Source organism: Bufo gargarizans, chromosome 6, assembly GCF_014858855.1.
Source record: "Bufo gargarizans isolate SCDJY-AF-19 chromosome 6, ASM1485885v1, whole genome shotgun sequence".
In the NCBI taxonomy this organism is placed as follows: Eukaryota; Metazoa; Chordata; class Amphibia; order Anura; family Bufonidae; genus Bufo; species Bufo gargarizans.
Window position 1 is genome coordinate 148,074,160 of NC_058085.1, and position 18,414 is coordinate 148,092,573.

Below are 18,414 nucleotides of genomic sequence, written 5' to 3' on the forward strand. Positions count from 1 at the left end.
ACGAGGGGGCTCCCTCCATAACCAATGTCATAAAAACTGTCCTAAAAGAAGTACACGATTTATATACCATACAACTGTACCCATATAAAGTGCTCAAATAACACTGGCATCATTATGTGTCCACAGACCATACATGATGAATTGCCCATTTTGACCCTCTTATAATTTGGCCCCATGTAAGTGCAGCAAGTAAGAAACTCCATGTAAAATGTGTCCGTTTTTAACATGTGCACATCAGTGTTTAATCTTTTTTTATTATTTCACTCTCCTTTACCTTTTTTATTTGGTCTTTTTTACTTCTAGTATGATATGTAGACTGCAGGAGTGGCACAGCTCTTTAACAGTGTTTTGTCACTACATTATATTTTGTTGTTTTGCGATTCTATAATCTTGCATATTTCATTACATTTTATTCTACTGAATGTAAATATGAAGTTTAAATAAAATAAAGTAATAAAATCATCTTCATTCAACAGTATATAAGGGGATTATATAAAAAACAGACAAGCTGACCTACAAAAATTCACAGATATGTACGATAACCTCTGGGGGAAAAAGTACCGTATGTCACTAAAGCTGGGTTCACATCATGTTTGTGTCTTACATTTACCATGTACATTGGTGGAAAAACGGAGCAAAAGCGCTGTACACCGTACTTTTCGATCCTGAAAAGAGTCTAGCAAAAATATGCATCGTAACGTTTCTTTTCTTTATGTTTTTTTATATGTTTAACGTAAGAGAAAAACCTGATGTTAACCCAGCCTCATGGTCTTTTTACACAGGCCGTTTTATAGGCAATTAGTGGGAATGAACTATGATTGTTGATCAGAGGAAAGAGTTGCATTGACAATTCTGTTGGAGATATTTCCATACAAAAATATTTTTGCTAATAAGCCAATAAATAGAAATAAGCAAATCAGTGAAAAAAAATTCCATGCTTCCCCTGATTGAACCTGAGCTTTCTCCACCTCCTCCAAGCAGATGCCTCTGTAACCTTTCTCTTCAGTCCTTCTGTCGTGGTATTATTTCCAAAGTTAGCAAGCACGAGGAGATCATCTACTTCAGAATAAGTGTTCCTTATTGACTAAAAATAAATCTGGTTTTGCGGCCAGAAAGGGCTATTTATATTTCTATAACTATATACTGAAACTCATGAAGCATCAAGTGGGTGAGACACAGAGGACATAGAGCATGGTGTACTACAACTCACAAAACAATGTCAAAGTAATCAGAAGGCCTGAAAGGGCTTTAGGATGGTCACTATACCTTGTATATCTAAACTTGGCAACATTTTTACTTACAGCACCTTGTATGTTCTGCTAGGAAGAATCTGTTGAACACCCCTCACAAAGAACATTTCAGAGACTGTAGATTTTAGAAGGGGGCGAGAAAGACCATCAGTAGAGCACATGGCCAACCATGACATTTAGACGTTCTCTACCCAATGAAATAGGTATTATACCACTTTAAACCAAACTACTATTAAGGCCCCTTCGGAACGGACTGGGAACTTATAGTGGCCCCAAGTTGTAATGAGTCCAAATTGTCAAAAGGCGAGGCAACACAAGTAGGCAGGGACAACAGAAGTAGGCGGGGCCAGCAATACCGTGGTGCAGCACAAAATACCGCCCCAGCAGAACCAAATACAACAGTGCAGCATAAAATACTGCCCTATCGCCATATTGAGGATTGCAATACAGTTGAATTCAGGAGGAAACCTGTAGCTGCTGGCCAGATGCATAAGTACCTCATTCTCCTACAATTAATCCAGCGGCCGTGAGGAGGGCTCGGGAGCCCCCCTGGGTATCAGCTCACCAGGAAATTTCCCTGTATTGTATACCAGCCCGCCCCTGAGGTCCCTTTACACTGCTCAATTAAGCAGAAGATTATCAGGGAGGAGGCTCTCCTTCCTGACAATAGTCTACTCGGTTAGTGAAGGAGACCGGCCGCTGCTATTACATGCAGTGACCTACTCCACAGGATAGGGAGGAGTGATCGCTAATGCCATTGCTCGTCCCCATAAAGAGTCATTGTCTGCAAACATGATTTAGGTGTCCGCCCCAATGATCCTATTACCCAATGAACAAGCGTTTCTCTCATTCAACGGGTAAACAGCGACACCTTTACATTCGCAGATCATCGCTAACGAGTGTTTGTATGAACATTTATTAGTGATAATCTGCCCAAACATCAGGCAGTATACAGAAGCCTTTAGTCATCCCAAGCAAAGCCCACGTGATGCATTTGAATGGGAACATGCTCAAACTATTGTTCAGTTAAGCGATAAGCTATTGTAAAAAATGCCTTATCTCCTCTACTGGATAAACATTCACACTGGGCTAAAGGCGGATTTTTCTAAGAAATCCAGAAGGCTGTTCCAGCAGAGAACAGCATGACAGTTCTCTGGATCCAGCATAGCCTGGTAGCATCACATGCCCGCCAGACCCCCTTGACCAAAATGGGATGTTGCGGGGATCCGGACACTCCCCAGCATATATGCAGAGATTCAGCTGGACAAAAACCGCTGCGTGCAGGGAGAGACTGGATGCCCGCCGCATACCATTATAGTCAAAGGGGTCCAGTGAGGACATTGCACTTTCTAGCTGGGCCCGGAGAACTCCAGCAGGCTATTTTCTGCCGGATTTCGTTGACACATGTGGAAGTAGCTTAAGTCAAGCATGCATGTTTATGGGGCGGTCGGGGAAGATAGTTGTAGGTAGAATGAGAATTTACACTATGTGAACTGCCAATTTAGGGTGGTATTACACAGGCTGATGCAAACTGATTGCGGGGGGAATGATTCATTCGTCCCTCATTCTGTTCTATTCATTATTCGCGGCGCAATCCAGTATATCAAAAAATGTGCTGCCAATAATCAGGAATTCTGATGAAAGATGCCCATCTGCCGATGAACAAACGTCTGCTCATTCATCGGTTGGTAAATTGCTCAGTTATAGAGGCCAATTATTGGGAACAAGCATTCCTAAGAATGTTTATTTTAGATAATTTGACGAATATTGTGAGGTCTAGCTCAGCTGAGACATTAAAAAAAATCAGCAAATATACATCTTGTGACAATGGCATCTGTTAAGGGGTGGGATATATAGAGCAGCACGTGAACAGTCAGTTCTTGAATATTGATATGCTAGAAACAGGTAAAATGAACAGGCATAAGGGTCTGGCGACTGACAAAGGCCAAACTCTGATGCCTAGACTGGGTCAGAACATCTCAACAACATCAGGGCTTGTTGGGTGTTACCAGTATGCAGTGATTAGTACCTACCAAAACTGGTCCAAAAAAGGAACGACAGGGTCATTGGCGCCAAAGCCTCATTCATGTGTGTGGAAAGTGAAAGCCCATACCCATCACCAGGGATCTAACCAGCAATGCGGGTGAAGAAAGGTATGGTGCAAGCCCACTACAAGAAACAAGTCCTAATCTTGAAGGCCCTACCTTACAAGACGGCACTTAAAGGATCTACGGCTAATGTCTTAAGGCCTCTTCACGTTTATTCCTGATAATGGTCTGCTCTTTAAGGGAGGTGAAAGCTGCATTTACATGCCGCAATCACCTCTGCTATATGGGGAGGTGGGATTACTCCTGTGATCGCTCATCCCCACAGAAAATCATTGTTTAGACAGCACCATCTGCTGCCCAGAAACGATGATTTAGGTGACCGAACCAGCTCATGAACAAGTGTTTGCTTGTTTACAGATCAGAGGGACTCATAGACAGGGCTTTCCTAGGAATGTCACAATAATTGCCTTTAGTTCCAGGCATCGCAGGACATCTTCAGAGGTTATATAATTAATTCTCTTACTTTAAAAAAAGGAACATGTGCATAATGGGCAGGAAATTCCTGAACACTTGCCGGATTCGGCATTAATTTCCATTTAAAAGTATAAGTGCCAGATCCGGCATTAAGTGTTCCGCAAAACGGACCTTTAAAAATGCAAAGAAATAAATACCAGATCCGTTTTTCCAGATGACACCGGAGAGACAGATCCGGTATTTAAATGCATTTGTCAGACGGATCTGCATCCGGATCCATCTGACAAATGCCATCCGTTTGCGTCCGACAGGCAATTCTGGCGACTGAACTGCCTGCCAGAATCCTCTGCCGCAAGTGTGAAAGTACCCTTAGCGTCACACATTGCATACAGTACCTTTATACCCAGACCATTGGATTTCTGTCACACTGACAATACACTATTCCTCTGTTCTTATAACGAAGACACTAACGAAGCGTTAACTACAGTAATCGCCTTTATTTTAGAAAATAAAGTAAAAACCACTTTAAGCAAATATACATTAGACATACATTATAATGCACATAAAAGTTTACGTTTTTTATTTTATCCAAATCTGTAAACATTCTTCCCTGTCCATTCACAGCTTAGGTACGTTGGTAACCTGGTGAATGAGTCAGGACAGTCACGAGTAGTGAAAGTGTTCACCATGTAACAAATCATAGAAACCACCACAACAGAAGACATTACTTTTCGAAGCTCTGGATGCCTCATGTATGATGATGAGCTCTTTTAGTCCAAAAACTAAAAGTTTATTCCTTTTGTACTGTCAGACTCAGGCCGCGGGTTATTTTCCACCTGAAGAAGGTGTGAAGCCCAAGAGCTGCTCAATTGGTGTGTATCTCCACTCATCTGCTTCCAACTCTTCCACTAATCCAGCCAACTTTTCCATTCGGGACACTTGCTGATCTGAAAAGATTAGACCTAAACAAATGTTACTGCAATTAGAACAGGATCCTCCCCTGTCTCTCAAGGTTGCTCCATGACTTCAGGTCATCACTGCAGAGGATCATAATGAATCACAGCCTTTGACTGGAACATAGTCTTATCTATGTGTATACAGGGACATTTACGAGGAGTTCTTAAGCTGGTGACAGGCTGTCTGAGCATTAAAAAGCCACAAGGTTCTACATGGACCATTCTTTGTCCAAATGATGTGGGCAGAGGTTATCTCTCACTCAAGATAGAGGGTCTAAAGACAACGTGAGAGAGATTTATCATCTCCCTTGCGCCAGAGAAGTGGCTTTAAAAAGTTGCAAGCTGTGTGTTTGTGACTTTTTAAATGTGATTTTTTTTTTTTTTTAAACAAGTGCCTCTTTTTACGCCACCCTCGCTATTTTTCCAGGTGGGAACGGGGTGTGGTCAACAAATTTATCTTCATTTACACCAGTTTTCTTGCACAAATGAAGCCAGAAGTCTCCGGCAGCTCAGATCTGTTGTAGATTTAGGTTTAAGCGCACAGAGAGTACTGGAGGTTGCGCCTAATTTATGACAAGGCCTGTGTCGCTTCATAAATTGGATGCATCCTCCGGCAGTGCAGGGAATATCAAGACCGATGCAGAAAGTGCCGGTCTTGATGAATTTCCTCCAATGGGTTTGGCAGGACTGGTTGTCAGTCTATAGGTGGCCATACACATTCAGCTGACAGCTACCTCTTCCTATTCCCTGAAACACATACATTCGGCTGAATGTGTATTTTATGGTGACAGTGGAGAAAGCTGCTGCCAGACGCTTCTGGCAGCAGCTAACAAAAGGGTCAGGAGAAAATATTCAACTTGCACTATCCTTCTCTCTTCTGACATCATCTGTCTGGGGGCGAGTCGGGAGCTCCCACACACACTAGACTGTCGGTGGGGTTTCTGGGATTCGTATACAGATGACCTATCCTTAGTATAGGTCATCAATATCGGATTGGCTGGGGTCCGACTCCAGACACCTCCAGCTTCAGCTGGTTGAAAAGACAGCGGCCGAAGATAGGTCATTAATATTCTGAGACCCCTTTAAATGATAATTGCCTTCTGCAAATCCATAAAGCAATCACCAATAATGAAATTGCTTGTTACTGATAAATATTAGTTGTACATAGCATTTAGTGAATAGTAAAAATGTAATATGTTGTTTCTCTGACTTGTTGTCCTAATTAACTGTATTGCTAGATAGACCTGGAACATATGATTGCTATAATGGAGAAAACATCCATTTTTCTGCAGTAATAGTCTAGGGAGTCGGCTCCAAATTGTACGACGTAAATATACCTTTACTTTACAGAGTCCGGGGAAGACAACTAACCTCCTTCTGCCCCAGGTATCAAAGAACAAAGCTTACAAATGTCTGGTCTAAATGACGATCTGGTCTCCTCCCATATAATTGTACCCATCAGGGTCGGTGTTTAAATATACTTCCCTCAAGGGATGAAAACGAAATAAAAGGAGCAAAAAACAGAGTTGACTTCTAGGTCTCCTTTTGTAGCGAGGTATAATCTTTGTGTGTAAGCTCAAGGTATAGAGAAGAGGCGATTTACGGTATGTATCCTGCGCAGACCAAAGAAGTGAAGTGGCAATAGAAGGAATCCCTGACAGGCCTCTCGCCCAGTACTCTCTGCTCTGCACTGATGAGGGGCAATCACCCCCGAAACAGGCGTCTGCAGATGAGGTGCTGGCTTATTTAATATCCAAGTCATGTATCAAGGCTTAGTTAAAGAGCTGAACATTGACTTATAGGATAGCTGCCTTACATCTGATGGCATTAGGGGCAGAGCTTGTTAAGAGGTCATTTGCATCCCTTTCCTTCAAGGAATTTCACAAGACACAATTTTAAGGGCTATTCCAGACAGACTGTTCCAGCAATTTGTAGGGGTCTAAGCAGTCAGACCCCATTGATTTAACATTTATTAAATATCTATTGAATGTGATAAATGTTAGTGGTTGGAGTTCTCCCTTTAATAGGTACATCAAGTATTGATCATTAGACACAGGGGTTGGCTAAGGCTACATTCACACTGTCAGTTTTTCATGTTCACTTTTTAACCATTTGGCAGCCATTTTCTGTCAGTCTGTCATTTTTTAATTGCAGTTTTGCATCCATTTTTAACATGGCCCAAAATGAATTGTATTTATTTTTTATCCTAACCCCTGCAGTGTTCTCTGTATATATAATGTCTCCTACAGTGCCCCCTGTATTAATGCCCCTATTAGTTCCTAGTATTAATAACTCCCCCTTTAGAGTCCTGTAGTTGTATTAATACCCCCTTTAGTGGCACCCAGTATTATGAATACCCCCATTAGTATCTCCGAGTATGACGAAAGTCCCCCTTAATGGTCCACAGTATTATGAATGCCCCCCTTAGTGGCCCCTAGTATTATGAATGCCCCCATTATTGGCCCCCAGGATTATGAACATTAGTGAATAGCCCTATTGACTTCAACTGGTTCTAAAAAACGCCCAACTAAAAACAACCTGTTCTCTAAAAGCAGCCGCTCTGGTGATCAGCAAATTACAGGGGGTCCAGCATCAATGTGCTGCAGTATTCAAGAGCAGTCTGTTAAATCAGGGTGTGTTCACATCCTTTAAATGGGGGAGGGGGGATCAGTTTCCTTCCCCTTTAACAAAAAAAATTAAAAATAAATGTAAATTTAAGCAAATAAAAAAAATGAAGAAAACCGTAGGATAGGCACAACGCGTTGTCATTTCCATCTAGTAGGATTTAAAATCAATGGGTTTTCAGACCACCCTAAAGAAACAGGTAGGAGGGATTGTTTAAGAGCAGGGATGTCAAACTCGTGGCCCTCCAGCTGTTGCAAAACTACAACTCCCATCATGCCTGTGCATACTACAGCTATCAGGGAATGATGGGAGTTGTAGTTTTGCAACATCTGGAGGGCCATGAGTTTGACATCCATGTTTAAGAGAGATCGCCTGCCTATATATGTGAATAAGCTACAGTGTGACCTCTACCCTTATCAATCCAGAGAGCACAAGGATTCCACTCCCCGAAAGATGGGATCAAGACATGGTGCGATAGTTTATTTTATTTATTTTTTACAGAAAATGCCATGCCATCTACTAGTTTAACCTCCTCACAGTCACCTAAAAATTGGAAAAAAAATAAAACTCCCAAAAATGTCACTTTTTTATTGTATATTTTTAATACGTGTAAATCTTGTTGGTGCACAACCTAGGGGACACCATTGTATTTGTAACATGTTCCCCCTTTGTGTTTCAGCAGTCATAACTTTAAAATTTGTCCTATTACATTTTTTCTTTATTTTGCGAGATGAGGTGTAGGTTTTTTAGGAACCATTTTAGGGTGTATATAGAGTGTATTAAATAACTTTTAATATTAAATTTATAGGGGAAAGATAAAAAAAACTGCAATTTTTACATTATTTTGTGAATTTTTTTAACGCGTTTACTGTGTGGTAACATAATTTTATGTGGGTCACTATAACAATGATAATGCCATTCTAGATATTTTTACAATTTTTCCTTTCCTCCTGCAAATTGTCAGCTCTGCAACTGCTCCCCCCCCCCCTCCTCTGGGGCTGCTTTACCTGCTCATATCTCTGGATTGGTAGTAGCTATTGTTTGAAATCTGGCATACCAAAATCACAGCGTTATCTTTAGAACATGGGAAGATATCACTGTTAGAAAATCGGGATGCAGTGAATACAGTAGAAAGTAAAAGTAGCTTTTACCACGTTTATTCCCGACTTGACTACTAACAGCGATATCTCCTGCTGATGTTCTGCTAATGCTGTCATTTTACCAGCTTTCAAACAAGACCAGGCCCATGTCTGTATCTGCTACCAATCAAGAGATATGAGCAGGTAAAGCCGGCCCTTCCCTTTCCCTTCTGTTCGAGTTGGACTTGGGCAAAACAGTTATGTGATTACAGGGGTTTTCTGGACCTTAAAAGGGCATCTTTCAGCAGATTTGTACCTATGAAACTGGCTGACTTGTTGCATGTGCGCTTGTCAGCGGAAGGCATCTGTGTTGGTCCTATATTCATATGTGCCCGCATTGCTGAGAAAATGATATTTTAATATATATGCAAATGAGCCTCAAGGAGCATCGGGGTGTTGCCGTTACACCTAGAGCAGAGTTTCTCAACTCCAGTCCTCGGGACCCACCTACCAGTCAGGATTTGAGAATATCCCACAGAATGAATACCTGTGGCAAGTCCTGATGCACTGACACTAATTCTATCACCTGCTCAATACTAAGGAAATCCTGAGAACATGACTGGTAGGTGGGCCCCAAGTTGAGAAACCCTGACCTAGAAGCTCTGCTCTCTCTGCAACTGCCGCGCCCCTGCACTTTGACAGGGCCAGGCAGTTAAAACGTCATCACACCTGGCCCCGTCAATCTAACTTGAGAGGGTGCGGCAGTTGCAGAAAAAGTAGACCCTCTAGGTGTAATTGCATCACCCCCCAATACTCCTAAAGGCTCATTTGCATATGTTAAAACATAAATTCTCTCAGCAATACAGGCACATATGAACATGGGACCAACATAGATGCCTTTAGCTGCTAGGCGCACATGCAACAGGTCAGCCAGTTTCATAGGTACAAATCTGCTGACCGATGCCCTTTAAATATTGAAGACTTATCCTTAGCATAGGTCATCAATATTTCATTGGTGGGGTCCAGCTCCTGGCAACCTCACCGGTCAGCTGTGCGCTTGGGCGAGCACTGCAGCGTATTCTTTGGTCTGTGCTCTCATATGGTATTTCTGCAGCTCAAAGTGTCACTATCTTATGACATTGTATACTCTGTTTTACTGTCATAGGAGCAGAAAGTAACCAGTTGTTTGCTAGGCTGTAGCAATTCTTACCTTTCCTATATCATATATAGCCTCATGCTGACTACCAAATAAAGTGATTTATAATTTATTTTATGTGCATACATTAAACATTTCTTAACTACTGCACTCACTTGCCATCAAGGTAGAAACAATAAAACGCATTCATATTTGTACACTTTCACCAGTAAGTACAGTTATCTGTATACCGGGGCAGGACTGGAGCACAGATGTGACCTGCATTCATTACTTACCATGTTTCACCTGCTTTAACGTTGATGCGACTTGATAACTGAACACAGACTCACACAGGAATCTCTCCGAGCCATCTGCAAAGAGGACCCAAAAAAATAATTAAGCAATGTTCTCTTTAACTGTCCAGATTCCATTACAGGCACATTCTAAAGCTGGACATATACATTAGATGTATATGGGCCAAACCTGCAAATTTCAGCAGGGCAGGCCGACCATACGGTGGCAGATATTGAAGGGAGATAAAGATTAAGCAGCTGAATTGTAATATTCTCCACCAATTTGCTGTAGGGACATAATCCACTGCCAGGGGTGTCTGGCAGCAGTTTTCTCCCCTCTCACATTCTTATATAACACATGAACACTCAGTCGAGCCTGTATGTGTATGGGGGGGGGACTGGAAGCGATAACTGTTGAAAAACCTAGTGTTACTACGACAGTTATCTCACATGCTTAAAGGTTATGTACAACTTTGTGGGCAATCTTTTTTCTTTTTACATTGTACTAATTTTTGAGCTAAAAATCATTGTATCAATTGGTCTTTATTAAAAATTTGGAGCCATTTCCTCTTTACAGGGCCAAGTTTCTCTAGTAGCAGGATCTTACTGGATGATGAAAAATTAAAGGACCTTTGATGATGTTATCCCTATGTCACCAGTAAAAAGTGGATGTTATTGGTCACATCAACAAAGGACCTTTTTACCTTATCAGCATTCAGAACTGCAAGGATGTGGTGAGTTTCCCTCTCCCCTGCCATCCTATTCTCCCCCTTCTCTCCCCATCAGCCACTGGGCTTTTTCATTAGTGGAGGTGGCTGGCCACGTTGCAGTAAGGACATTCTCCCTCCTTCTCCACTACGTGACTGACATAGGCAAAGTGCTGTTGGTGAATCAGGCTGATGAGCTGTTTATTTATTTATTTTTTAATTATGGGCACAGCCCTAACATACTATATTTGTCTAAAATAAGCAATTTTCTGTACAGCAGTGCTAGCTCTATGAAAACTATAAATCAATTATAACTGCATAAAAGTAAATAAATTCTCTCTTTAGTGTGAAAAATTCCTATAATAAAATGCATGCCAAAAAAATTGTACGTTACTAGTATTTGTAGCACTTTTTTTTCCAGAAATGGAGCTTATCTCAGTGTCATTTAGCAAAAAAAAAACAAATACTCCACTTTGTTAACCAATGAAGGAAGAAACCTTCACTGTGCAATTCAGTCTTTCATGTTTAGGGCTCATTCACATGAACGTTTTTTGCCTTCCGTATACGGGCCGTTTTTTTAGTTCCATATATGGAACAATTCATTTCAATGGTTCCGCAAAAAAATAAAATTTTTTACTGTGTATGCATTCCATTTCCATTCAAAGATAGAACATCTCCTATTATTGCGCGTAAATCCATTCAAGTCAATGGGTCCGCAAAAAAAAAAAAAAAACACTGAACATATACGGATTGTACTCCGTATGTCTTCCGTATCCGTTCCGTTCTTGCAGAACCATATATTGAAAATGTTATGCCCAGCCCAATTTTTTCGATGTAATTACTGTATACTCTATATGCCATACGGAAAAAACTGAATGGAACTGGAAACACTACTGAAACAAAAAACGGATCCATTAAAAACAGCCCGCAAAACACTGAAAAAGCCCTTAGAGAAAGCACTCAGTTTACAGCTCAGGTTCCCTATTGACTACGGTACGTTTCTATGAAAGCTTCTAGTGCCCTCCAGTGGTGAACAAGCTACTTGCGCTCTGATTTACTTCCTCTATTACTGATTATGTCTGGTTGTTCCAGAACCGCTGCTCTATATAGTCATGGCTTCTATACCATGCAGTGCCACATGAAACAAAACAAAAAAAAAAAAAAGGAATGAGTGGCATGGCTTTGCCCACCAAGCAATTTTAAAAGGCGTTATCCCACAAAATATCTACAATACAAGTGATAAATGTATGATTACTGGGACCTACATCGATCACTAGAATGGAGGTCCTGAATTTCATTCCAGGAGTTTGAATAGAGCGATGGTCGAGCACATGCAATGCTACTTCATTCAAACTCTATGGGACTGACAGAGATAACAGAGTACAACGCCCGGCTACCTCTGTCAGTCCCATAGACATGAAGTGGAGTGGCAAGGTGCAAACGTGCCCATTCCTCACCCCTACGCAATACGCAATAAAAATGCACTAATGGCCAATCACATTTTTCTGAGATAATCTCAATACTTTACTAAGTGCTTTGTGCCCCTTTGTTCTACACTTTGGCAGGGGTCCAAGTAGTAGGACTCCTAGCGTTCAGACAATGATGGCATCATGATCACATCATGGCACTTTTAATGCAAATTTTGGGTCTCAAAAGCTACCATGCTCCTTGTGGAGATCCAGCAGAAGAGAGTCTATAGAATAATGCTCACCGGTAAAAAGGATGCAAATTAGGATGAAAACACTCTAGTGACACCTATAGGTGGCTACCCTATACGTTAGTGTCCAGAAGTGCTTTGAAACATTAGAAATCCACTTTAACCACCTGTTTTGCCCGAGTCCAGCTTTGGCTCTGGGAAAAGTACTTAAGTTCTGCTAGAGCCCAGTTTGGGCAGAAGGGGGTTCTTTAGCTGCTCATATCTCTGGATTGGCAGCTAGAGACATTCGACTGGTCTTGTTTGAAATCTGGCATTCCAGACTTTCATACAGATAAGCAGGATATATCACTGTTAGAAATCAAGTTGGGAATATAAGTGGGGAAACCTGCTTTTACTTTCACTTTCAGCTGCATTCACTGCATCCCGATTTCTGTGAACAGTGATATCTTCCCATGTAGTGAAGATATTGCTGTTATTCTGGTATTGTTTGAAATCTTGGAATGTCAGCTTTCAAACAAAACAAAGCTGACATCTCTAGCTGCTACCAATCCAGCGATATGAGCAGCTAAATTAGCACCCCCTCCCCTTCAGTCTAGAGGGGGGGGGGGGGGGAACAGTTCGGGAGCTGACAGCCCACAAATCAAAAATAAAATTAGGAGAAAAAATTAAAAACTTATGACTGCTTGAACACAAATGGGGAAAATTTTACTGGTCCTTAAAGGGGTTGTCCGGGTTCAGAGCTAAACCCAGACATACCCTTATTTTCACCCCGGTAGCCCCCCTGAGCCTAGCATCGGAGCATCTCATGCTCCGATGCGCTCCCGTGCCCTGCGCTAAACCGCGCAGGGCACGGGCTCTTGTTTTCAATAACACACTCCCGGGCGGTAACTTCCGCCCGGCAGTGTGTTCGGTGACGTCACCGGCTCTGAGGGGCGGGCTTTAGCTCTGCCCTAGCTGTTTTACTGGCTAGGGCAGAGCTAAATCCCGCCCATCAGTGCCGGTGACGTCACCGGGGTTCCTGTCAGCCCCATGGAGAGCCCCGGTACGTCACCGGAAATCCTAAAAATGCCTTTGCCCTGTGCAATTTAGCGCAGGGTAAAAGAGAGCATCGGAGCACGAACTGCTCCGATGCTCAAGTCAGGGGGGCTGCCAGAGTGAAAATGGAGGTATGTCCGGGTTCAGCTCTGAACCCGGACAACCCCTTTAAGGCTAAAATTAATAATTACCGTATTTTTCGCCGTATAAGACGCACTTTTTCTCCCCCCAAAATGGGGGGAAAATGCCCCTGCGTCTTATACGGCGAATGCTGTCAGTTTTACATCGCAAGCTGCGATGTAAATCGAGCGGGGACTCGGGGAGGGACTGGGCGGAGGAGCTGGGGCCGGCAATAGCGGCGGGGCGGTGCAGTCACTGTACTATAGCCCCGCCGCTATACTAATTGAATATGTCATATTCAATTAATGGTTATTAAATATGCCCCTTTATGCCTAATAGTACCTTAAATCCTTAGCGCTTCAGTAGTATGCAGGCCGGGCGGGCGGCAGCGTAACTCCATGATGTCACGTGCCTGCGCCGCCTACTTTATGAATGAAGCAGGCGGCGCAGGCAAGTGACGTCAGTGAGTGACGCGCCGCGCCGGCCGCCCGGCCTGCCGGCATTGTACTGAAACGCTTAGGATTTAAGGTACTATTAGGAATAAAGAGGCATATTTAATAACTATTAATTGAATAAGACATATTACATTAGTATACAGGAGCGGCGGGGGATCTGTGGATGGCACAGTTATGGGCTGGGAGGGTCTGTGGATGACACATGTATAACAGTGTCCGTCATCCACAGATCCCCCCGTAACAGTGTCCGTCATCCACAGATCCCCCCCCGTAACAGTGTCCGTCATCCACAGATCCCCCCCCCCGTAACAGTGTCCGTCATCCACAGATCCCCCCCCCGTAACAGTGTCCGTCATCCACAGATCCCCCCCCCGTAACAGTGTCCGTCATCCACAGATCCCCCCCCCGTACAGTGTCCGTCATCCACAGATCCCCCCCCGTAACAGTGTCCGTCATCCACAGATCCCCCCCCCCCGTAACAGTGTCCGTCATCCACAGATCCCCCCCCCGTAACAGTGTCCGTCATCCACAGATCCCCCCCCCGTAACAGTGTCCGTCATCCACAGATCCCCCCCCCCCCGTAACAGTGTCCGTCATCCACAGATCCCCCCCCCCCCCGTAACAGTGTCCGTCATCCACAGATCCCCCCCCCCCCGTAACAGTGTCCGTCATCCACAGATCCCCCCCCCGTAACAGTGTCCGTCATCCACAGATCCCCCCCCGTAACAGTGTCCGTCATCCACAGATCCCCCCCCGTAACAGTGTCCGTCATCCACAGATCCCCCCCCCGTAACAGTGTCCGTCATCCACAGATCCCCCCCCCGTAACAGTGTCCGTCATCCACAGATCCCCCCCCCCGTAACAGTGTCCGTCATCCACAGATCCCCCCCCCCCGTAACAGTGTCCGTCATCCACAGATCCCCCCCCCCGTAACAGTGTCCGTCATCCACAGATCCCCCCCCCCGTAACAGTGTCCGTCATCCACAGATCCCCCCCCCGTAACAGTGTCCGTCATCCACAGATCCCCCCCCCGTAACAGTGTCCGTCATCCACAGATCCCCCCCCCCGTAACAGTGTCCGTCATCCACAGATCCCCCCCCCCGTAACAGTGTCCGTCATCCACAGATCCCCCCCCCCGTAACAGTGTCCGTCATCCACAGATCCCCCCCCCGTAACAGTGTCCGTCATCCACAGATCCCCCCCGTAACAGTGTCCGTCATCCACAGATCCCCCCCATAACAGTGTCCGTCATCCACAGATCCCCCCCGTAACAGTGTCCGTCATCCACAGATCCCCCCCATAACAGTGTCCGTCATCCACAGATCCCCCCCATAACAGTGTCCGTCATCCACAGATCCCCCCCATAACAGTGTCCGTCATCCACAGATCCCCCCATAACAGTGTCCGTCATCCACAGATCCCCCCATAACAGTGTCCGTCATCCACAGATCCCCAGTAATAGTGCCATCCACAGACCACCATTAGTTCCAAACACACAGCACACCTTTTGGTTAAAAATAATTTTTTTTCTTATTTTCCTCCCCAAAAACCTAGGTGCGTCTTATACGGCGAAAAATACGGTATGTCACTAAGTGGTTAGAAATGCAATTGTGGCCCTAGAGTTGTGCACCAACAAGATTTCTTGCAGACACATATTCAAAATGTACAATAAAAAAAAAAAAAAGACATTTTATGGGAGGGTTTTTCCAATTTTAATGTGACTGTTAAGCCAAATGCACACTGCCGTATTTCACGGCCGTGAGCGTTTCGTGGTAACCCGAACTTGATTCCTGCTGAGAGCAGGACCGCACAGCGTTAATTGGTTGCTATGACGCTGTGCGCTTCATGCCGCCGCTGCACTACAGTAATACACTGGTATGATCTATATGAGTGTATTACTGTAGTGCAGCGGCGGCATGAAGCGCACGGCGTCATAGCAACCAATGACGCCGTGCGCTCTTGCTCTCAGCAGGAATCCAGGCTGGGTTGCCACGGATCGCTCACGGCTGTGAAACATGGCAGTGTGCATTCGGCTTTAGGAGGTTAAAGGGGTTATCCAGGATTAGAAAAACAGAGCTGCTTTCTTCCAAAAACAGCACCACCGCTGTCCACAGGCCATGTACAGTACTGCAGCACTGACTTTATGATTTCAATGGAGTTGAGCTGCAATACAAGATACAACCCACGGACACCTATGTTTTTCTAATTTTGGACAGCCTCTTTAAGGTTGCTCTTTCTTTGGAGTAGGACATCTGTGTCTCATACCAAAGATATCAGCAGTACCAGCCACATCATATTACAAAATCATTAAAGGGCATCTGTCAGCAGTTTGACCATGCTAAAATGCTATCAGCACTAGGTAGGGACTGGGAAGAACAGTGCAAACATACTTTTTGCTGAGATTTTATTATCAGGAGTAGTGAAAATGTGATCTCTACTTCACAGACCCTAGTTCTGCTGATCGACAGCTGTAGTGGTCTCCTGGTTGGATGCTCCAGCTGTCACTCAGAGCAGAGGAGATGTGAAGCAGCTCAACGCAGAGAGCACTTCAAAATGAAGCTCTGTCTCCAGGGAACTTACAGGAGCAGAACAAATCTTCATATTTACACTACTCCAGATAATAAAACCTCCACAAAGGGTACTTTCTATGACCGCTACCTAGTGCTTTCAACAGTTTAGCATGGTCAAAATCCCCTTTAAAATATTACAAAATAGACTAGAAACAGTGCACTTTATTTTGCAAGTGAAGCACACCTTCAAGCATTTCCCCCGCTGCTTTTGGACAAGTGAAAAGTGCTTTTCTGGGTGGAGCCAAATCTGAAACACTGAAGCCAGATCCTGTAACTGAGCTCCCGCTCACACCACCAGCTGAAGAAGATGAAGAAGAGGCGGCCATGACAAAGTGCCTGAGAGAAAAGAAAATAGTGAGAATTAAAATGGCTCCGTCATAAATAAAACCTCATCGGTCATGTAATGGGTGCACGCTCAGGTCATCAGCTTTCTGCTTGGTATCTACAAGTTCGGTTTTCTTCTCATATTGGCAGTTACTGAAATAAAGCTAGCAGTGCTAACAGTGTAGTGCTGTGGTGTTCACGACCATAGGATCCGAGATGGAGGTGGACACGCGATTTACCCATGTGGCCAATTTCTTGCTCGATTCTTCTGTAGGCGAGTCACCCTCATTCTTCTCCTTTCATCTTCACATAGTAAACCTACCTCCGTGGTAGCTGTGAAGAAATTTCTACTTACCTGCTCCGCACCTGTCTTCACTGGATTTCCCACTACAGTCTGACAAGTTCCGCCCGGGGGGTCACATGCTCCTCAGGGGGTGACATGTCCAGAATCAGCACATGAATATCCAAATAGGATGTTCTGGCGTATGTGGCAGCCATCAGAAATTTCTGACCCCCCATAGTCCCATATGTGATCTCATCATCTATAAAAGTTAACATTCTGCGCACGGATTCCGTCTCCGTTCTGACTTATCTTTCTTTTGGAGTAGCTAAGAAGCACTAAGAGACTTGACCATGTAACGGCTTTGATCGCTAACATAATACACAGTCGTACTTATGTATTGCAGTGTATTATACCTGTCAGTGCAACACTGATGGGCATCCGTTTCAGGCCCTGCCTAGTAGGAGCACAAAGATGGCCGACCTGGTAGACTTCATTAGTCTCCCGGCTGCCATGGAAACCCATCAGCAGGATGTGCCGGTGGAGGTCCCCTCCCTGTCTAATCGTTTACGCCGCTGTGTTCGCTATTAAGCGTTAAATGGTCGGGATCGGAGCTGGCACAGCGCCATAACGGATCTCTGCATTTAGACTCTTTTGTATTGGGAAGTGACTAAAAAAGCGTGGCGGTTACATCAATCCATGACTTGTGAATAGTGTTGAGCGAACGTGTGTTTTAAGTTCGGCGTCTAAAGTTCAGGTTATCGAAGAATCGCGTTATGGATTCCACTACCACGGACAATAACGGAATTTAGAATCCATAACGCGATTCTTCGATAACCCGAACCCAAACTTTAGACGCCGAACTTAAAACACAAGTTCACTCAACACTACTTATGAATAGTGTTGAGCAAACTTCTGTTTTCAAGTTTGGCGCACAAGGTTCTGCTATCACGGAATTATTAGATAACCTGAACTTTGCATGCCGAACTAAAACACAATTTCACTCGTCCCTACTTACGAAGCTTATAACGCAGATTTGGAGAATGGGTGCCTGGCCTTCAAGTCGCCCCCAGCACAATAGTCCGTTCACATATTAGCGAGTAACCAGGGACAAAGCTTCCAGCTTTGCACCCCCCCCCAGGAGGACCGCAAAATTATGTAACAGAGATCACTGCAGCCTTCAACAGCCCTTAGCTTTGCAGTATGGGACTTGTAGTCCCCCGTACACCACTGACAGGTACGTTTCCTCACCTCACAGCCGTGCAGACACCAGCAGCAGTTCCAGCCCTAACCCTCTGGTTTGACAGCGCATGCGCGGGGCGCGATGACGTCATTCCCTTAGGCGCCTCAGGCTGCCATGTTCCATATGGGCAAAGACTTGCCCTAACTAATCCATTTCAATTCCT

At 44.2% G+C, this 18,414-nt stretch overlaps 1 protein-coding gene across 2 annotated transcripts; it reads right to left on the reverse strand.

Moving 5' to 3' along the window:
- Positions 1–4,254: 4,254 nt before the first annotated feature.
- On the reverse strand, positions 4,255–18,312 carry ANAPC16 (anaphase promoting complex subunit 16). Of its 2 annotated transcripts, XM_044297532.1 has the most exons (4): positions 18,260–18,312; positions 16,589–16,740; positions 9,864–9,938; positions 4,255–4,734 (listed from the first exon to the last, which is right to left on the reverse strand). In XM_044297532.1, the coding sequence occupies exons 2-4, from the start codon at positions 16,728–16,730 to the stop codon at positions 4,598–4,600; spliced, it is 354 nt and encodes a 117-aa protein (XP_044153467.1). In that variant the 5' UTR covers positions 16,731–16,740; positions 18,260–18,312; the 3' UTR covers positions 4,255–4,597. The 2 variants fall into 2 exon arrangements, with proteins under 2 accessions (XP_044153467.1, XP_044153468.1); XM_044297533.1 differs by lacking the exon at positions 18,260–18,312 and having other exon boundaries at positions 4,255–4,719.
- Between the last annotated feature and the right edge of the window lie 102 nt (positions 18,313–18,414).